Source organism: Alosa pseudoharengus, unplaced genomic scaffold (genome assembly GCF_046254945.1).
Source record: "Alosa pseudoharengus isolate Yale_2024_CS ecotype anadromous, Long Island Sound unplaced genomic scaffold, YU_APseudo_1.1 YU_APseudo_1.1_scf_8, whole genome shotgun sequence".
NCBI lineage: Eukaryota > Metazoa > Chordata > Actinopteri > Clupeiformes > Clupeidae > Alosa > Alosa pseudoharengus.
The window spans coordinates 23,485,828-23,492,769 of NW_027468870.1; the positions used below are offsets into that span (position 1 = coordinate 23,485,828).

Sequence of the window (6,942 nt, forward strand, 5' to 3'; positions counted from 1 at the left end):
AGGTCAGTCTGGAAATGATCCTGTCGACGCCTGCTTGCGAATCACCAAAAACCCAAATAACAACTGCGTGCATTCAACACATGGTTGTGCTGATGGTGACAGGGTTAAACAGATATGGACGTACATTTTCTTTGAAATTGAGTACTCTGCATTTAAAACCTATGTTTACAAGAAAAATGTGTTTGCTGCACTTCTGAAACGATTAAGTAGAGTTTAATGCATCAATTTAAGTTTAATTTCACTGCTGGATACGCCCCTGGAAGTCGTACAAAACAGGCGTCAACAGGTACCCTGGAAATCCAGAGTTCTTGCAAGAGCACAATGGAATTGTCTCTGCGAGACACTCTGGCAATGAGCAATGATGCACGTTACTTTTCCCCCTTGAATCCCGGGGAACCAACTAAACTGATGAAGTCAGTGCTGCAACATTGGAGGACAGTAAATATTGGTCGTAGTGTTATCTGATTGCATCAAAGTCTGAAATCATTTAGAGTAAACATGTCTAGTGTTATCCAATTGAGTGCAGTGAGATTTTTGAATGCATGCTTGTTGCCGCCCCTCGAGTTGGGCCATTACATTGTTCGTGACCAGACCCTTAATCTTTCTAGATTACCAGGGTCTGGATTTTCCAGGCTAGTCAACAGATGACCTGCAAAGCAAATTCAAATTGCAAACAAGTTTGTCTGGGTTCACCACTAGTTGTACAGGGAACGCTAATTAAAGTTACACAGTTGAGCAAGATGGGAATGTTTCTATTTGTAGTTTTAATTAGGTAGGTATGTATTGCCAGATTTGTAATGGGAGTGAATTTCCTCTCTTTTTAGAGGCCACCGTGATCGCAGAGCATGATCGTGACATCAAGTTGGGTAACTCAGGGCACAAGACAACATTTAACACGTTTTTATTTGTTTAGACTAACCCTTTATTTTAGCAAACACAAAGTCTGTCTTAAGCACCACTGCACATTTATTAGGTCTTTATTGAGCAGTGTCTTATTACTCAATAGGTCATTTATTCTTGGTAAATCCTTAAGCAAACACTTGGTCCTGATTTAAGGTTATAGATACAGGTAGGCTTATAGATCAAAATAGAGAGTTTATATCTATGTATATACTCCTAATTCACTGTCTGAATATGTGACTTATAGTGACAGAATAATAACAAGACAATGTTCAATGTATTAGAGGACTATAAATGTTTAATAATTTTGTAATAATTCACTTATTGAGTAAGAATAAAAAAATGTTCGATGAAGATGTGTAGGCTAATGATGCTTAATAAAGACCTTATTGAGCACTAATAGGCTACACATAGGCCTATTAGTTATGTATTTGTTCACTGAAATAAAGTGTTACCGTTTGTTTAATTTTGTTTCTTTATTAATTTATTTTGTGTAATGGGACATATTGTTTTCTTTAACTATGCGAATGCAAATCTTAATCTTAATTTAAATTCAATAAAGCATTGAAGAAAAAGACTACCCTGGAAATTCAGAGTTCTCGCGAGAGCACAATGGAATTGTCTCTGCGAGACACACCCTCAATCTTTCTACCAGGATCTGGATTTTCCAGGCTAGAAAAAGACAACATTCACAGATAACCACATTTTAGAAATGTAGACCCATTTTATTAAGTTGAAATAACAAAAATGTACATTTGTAAGATTAGTTATTTTAGTCCATAGGCTATCATGTAAACTTGGTGAGTTTTATTTTGGTAGGCTACATCAGGGCTACATGTTACATTATTTTGGTACACTCAGAGAATGTCCGCAAACGGGCTCTGGTACACTATAGGGCCTACCAACGTGACCGGAAGTTGAGCAAAAGGCTGTAGTCTATCATTGACAGTAAAAGAACAATCCTTGCCAAGTTCGCCTAAGATTTACGCTTGCTCACGGAATGCATCTCTAGTCTACCAACAAAACGACCACACAAGGTAGGCCTACTCCCAAATATAGTCCTTCCTTGTTTGTAGGACTATAGCCTACTATTCCACTAGCGTTAAATGTAGTAGAGAACGGGCTCTGGTAGCACGCACATTTGCATTCACTGATTACTGCATTCAGCTGTTTCGTTGAACGATCAACTGTCCATTTGTCGAATTATTTAATACTTTTACATGTTAGGTCTGTACCTCGCGGTGAAATGAACTATATTCAACTTATTGGTGCAACGTTGACCCGTGGCGCACGTAGGCTTTGTTTTCTAGCTAGCTTGCTAGCACACTGCTTGGTAGAGGATTTCCAGGGGAAATAAGGGTAAGGTAGACAGAGGGATGCTTCAAAATATTAGTCCCACTACGTTTTCGTAGTCATGCCTCCAATGTGTTTTGGATGAGAACTATTTTAATGTGTTGGACATGTTTTCAGAATATGGTAGCGAACTCACCATCCCCTCTCCCAGAAAGGGCCATCTATGGATATGTGCTTTTCTTGGGCTCACAGTTTGGATTTTGTAAGTTCCAGTTCAGATATATGCACAGATGTTTTGAAATAGCCCAATGCCTTTAGTGGGTAATAAAAATATGGTATTGACTTTTAATTCTGCTTGAAAAGATGGGGACGGAAATAAATATTCTGTTGTTCCATTTAGGCTACAATTTGACAGTGTAGCCTCACTAGCCTGTAACAGACCCATTTCTAATTTAGTATTGTCTGCCTGTCATTCATTTTATTTTGTTTAGTTTTGTATTTAGTGTGGGCATACGTTCCAGAAGCTTGGCTCCATTCAGTTGGATTAACATACTGGCCCCAGAAGTAAGTAGTCTAACATGAATGTAGTGGTCGGATGACAAACGTCTTAATCATAAGTTTTTTTCTGAATTTGCTCATTTTCCTTATTGAGGGAAATGTGAATATTCTTTTCTCTCTCAAATTAAGACCATTGTGTTTTAAACATTATGTTGATTTCAGCATGTGGTATCATATTGCAAAAATCTCTTGTGTTTGTTTTCCAATTTTATTTAGGTACTGGGCACTTGCTGTGCCAGTTTATCTCCTGGTTGGTTTGACATTCTCTTTAATCCTTTTGTTTGGGATCAACATGATAAACACAGCTCCACTCTGTTCAGTTGATAACATCACAGGTAAGGATTTTTCAACATGAATCTTTTTTTATTTTTTAGAATGTGTAGCAGTTTTCATTACTACGAAACAATAGTTTGGTGGTAGAAATTTGGCAGAAGCAGCCTGGGTGTGTTTTCTTAGGTTGCCTTAACACTGGATCCGTTTAAATGGACCATACCCGAATGTTAACGCTATAAAACTCATCCAACTCTAGGGACTGCGGGGAGTGACCCAATTTCACCTAGGTGGCGTATTCCTTTAAAAGACAAGTGCTTTAGGTCAATTTACTCTAAGGGTTCAAATGGATGTTCGGCAAGTGCCATGAGAACTATATACAAATCCCATGAAGGAAAGTGTACTCTCACAGGACTGAGTCGATGAACACCTTCAAGGAACCTGGTCAAGAGTCTGTGCCTACCAATCGGACCGTCTAGGCCCTCATCGTGACATGCTGATATAGCAGCTGTATATACCTTTAGAGTGGATGCAGCTTGGCTGGCATCAATCAAAGAGTGTCCGTAAGAAAAGCAGGATCGAATTTATACCACATGATTCTGGAGAGAACCCCCGCTCTTCACACCTTTGGCTATATATCTTCCATCTTCAGCTAAATTGGTGGAGGGTGTCCGTGCACTCCGTAACACATCCAAAACTAAGCGCTCCAGTTCTAGGCTGGACCATTTCCCCCGCTCAGTGGCCAATCCCACAGCCTGAGCCGCTGGGGATTTGGGTGCCACAGCCCTCCCTGCACCTGTGATCGCAGATCTGACCTCTGTGGTAGCTCCCATGGTGTCCCCACTACAAGTGACAGCAGTGTCCCGTACCAGGGGCACCTGGGCCACTTTGGAGCTATACGAAGGAGCTGCAGACCTGCCTCCCTGACCCTGTCCAGGGTTGCTGGAGTCAGTGGAAAGGGGGGGAAATGCATAAAGTCTCATCCTCGGCCACTCGTGGGCTAAGGCGTCCAGGCCGAGTGGACCCGTAGGATTGGACATTGAAAAGCACAGTGGGCACTATGCGTTTTCTGCACAGGCAAACAGGTCTACTTCTGCCTCCCCATACATGTCCCACAGGTGACGCGCTATCCTGGGGTGTAATTTCCATTCTCCCTCCCGGGGGCCGTTCCTGGACAGCATGCCCGCTGCTGTGTTGAGAACACCTGGAATGTGTATTGCCCTCAAACATGCCAGATTCTGATGTGCCCACAGTAGGAGGCTGTGAGCTAGAGAGTGAATAGTTCTGATAGCCTAGTTCTGATATTTGGCTGAGAATGATGTATCTATTGCTGCTTGCTCCTGAGACAGGGAGCACAGCAGCCAGTCGTGTAATGTAATTTAGCCCTGTGATGTTAGAGGAGCCAAGACGGCATCCATACATTTTGTGAACGTCCGAAGAGCTAACGATAGGCCAAACGGAAGCACCAGGTACTTGTATGCTACCCCGTTGAATGCAAAGCGTAGGAACTTCCTGTAATCCAGATGTACTGGTCCTTGAGGTCTTTTGCTTGTAAGACACGTGAAGGTGAACACAAGGTGACCCAGGGAGACTCTATAAGCTCCTCCCATTTTGCCTGTTGGGCATGGGAGGAGCGTTCCATGCCGGTACCACTCCAGTCAGGAAGACTGAGATGTCGCCAGCGCCTTAAGCTTCTTAGGACCTCTATGCCAGTTTATTTGTTTCTGCTGAGCAGTGTTCCCCTGCTGGTGGTGCCAGCGGTTTGCAGAGGGCTGTTGAGTCTTTTCCACAATATTCTGAATTTGCGTGGAGCAAGATTTGAAAGTAGGCAAATAGCCTAATATTAGATCTTCAAAAATGTCTGAATGCCTAATTTCAGGCACAGAAAATGTCCTTGCTTTAACCTAACCATAGCCTAACCTATCTGTGGTGCTACCAACTGCATGACAGGCCTATACATACTTTCTTAGTGTCTCTGGTAGTCTGTTATTTCACACAATGTTTCAGTAATTTAGGCTACATACAAAAAGGCAGTTAGATAGTGTTGGATAAATCCTTTTTATCAACTAGTAGGACACTGATTCATAAAATCTGACTAAATTCATCCTATAAGGGGTCTGGGGAACAATATCTGGGCAGGTGACTTTCCAAGCCTATGGACTTTTGAATAATATTCAAAGAAAGGTTAATCGGAAGGTTATTAAGTGGTTATCTAAAATAGAAAATAGCATTTTCACTCCGGAACAAGTGAAATTGGTTTTGTTTCCATTTTTGGTTACGTTCAAAAATTGTGTTTGTTTCCGGTTTTCGTTCTTTGAAGCGTTTCTGATCCCTGCTCAAACTGCCCATGTTGTGAAAAGATTTAAGAAATGAAAAGCTTGCATTTTCCTTTACATGGAAATAATCACACAACTGTATGGCCTAAACGCAGGTTAGTTCTGGGATAACTATGGTTTCAGTCCATCTTCTATGAGAGAATACATTTCCAGAAATGTGCAGAGATTGGTGCATCTGTCCCTTTTTCATTGTAAACATTGGAAAAATATGGTATTTTTCATTCAGTGATGATTTCCTTCTTTTAGATTCCTATGCCAAAGGTCAACAAAAAGACTGCTGTTCAAGAGGATCTACACCAAGACTGAAGGATGTGTCCATTAGTGAAATAAACCGTATGTTTTATTTGTCAGTAGATGAATGACATGTGTATATATATATATATATATATAAATATATTTTTTCATAATAAATTATTATGTGTATCCTTTTATTATTTGCTAAGTTTTAAGAGCATCTTACACAAGTCTATAGAGATTATAGATGTTCTCTTTACTTTCCGTCATGTGTTATCTGATATATTTCCTCCCATGTATTAGTATAGCAACATCTAGCAACACTTTAGCAACCACTTCAATTAACCTAGCAAGTAGCAACATCGGAGCAACCACTATGCACTGGTATTTCCATCAGGAAATACTCTCTAGTTTTATATATCCCTCATACTCCCACTCAGTGTCATCCTTCTGCATCAAGGAAGATAAGGAGAGAGCTACATTCAAGAAGTTGAACATCAGGAAGGCAGCATGGCCATGAGATCAGTCCTGCAATCCATTTTGTGGCTCAATTGGCTGACTTCAATACTTTCCTCTATATAGCCAATCACCTTCCTTAGTGCTTCAAACAATCATTCCTGTCTTTAATAGGCTACCATTCTCCATTCGATTCATGATGTGAATCCGTCTCGCAACTCCTATAGGCAAGCTTGCCATAGTTTAAGATACCAATTATATTAGGCTGATATGTTGCAATGGCCAGATTAAGCAATTTAAGTATAAGTATATATACTTTTTTGATCCCGTGAGGGAAATTTGGTCTCTGCATTTAACCCAATCGGTGAATTAGTGAAACACAAACAGCGAACACACAGTGAGGGGAAGCACACACTAATCCCAGCGCAGTGAGCTGCCTGCTACAACGGCGGCACTCGGGGAGCAGTGAGGAGTTAGGTGCCTTGCTCAAGGGTACTTCAGCCGCGGTCCACTGGTCGGGGCTCGAACCTGTAATCCTCCAGTTACAAGTCCAGAGTGCTAACCAGTGGGCCACGGCTGCCCCAACGAATTTGTATCGATGTAGGCTATAGAAAAAGCATGGGCGTATGAACACCCCTTGTAATAGCCTATAATGGTGTGTATATTACATTCATTGTAATCAGTAAGTGTTCCCTGGCGTTTTAGTTTGGACTTTGGTGTGCATGGTGGTGATGTGACTACTCCTACACTGACGGTGGCAGTAATGAATGTGCAACTAAACAAGACCAGAATCATCAGAAGAATGGACGTAATGCGTAGACAGTGACGGAGAGTGAATAACAAGGAAGTGGAGTTCAACGCACAACCGGTTATCAGGGTTATCATGGGTTCCCTT

At 41.3% G+C, this 6,942-nt stretch overlaps 1 protein-coding gene across 1 annotated transcript; it reads left to right on the forward strand.

The window, feature by feature from the left end:
- Positions 1–1,782: 1,782 nt before the first annotated feature.
- Positions 1,783–6,889, forward strand: pigp (phosphatidylinositol glycan anchor biosynthesis, class P). Its single transcript, XM_076274837.1, has 6 exons — positions 1,783–1,937; positions 2,371–2,455; positions 2,685–2,757; positions 2,968–3,086; positions 5,604–5,690; positions 6,753–6,889. Exons 2-6 carry the CDS (start codon positions 2,374–2,376, stop codon positions 6,782–6,784), a joined length of 393 nt encoding a protein of 130 aa, XP_076130952.1. The 5' UTR covers positions 1,783–1,937; positions 2,371–2,373; the 3' UTR covers positions 6,785–6,889.
- The last annotated feature ends 53 nt before the right edge of the window (positions 6,890–6,942 follow it).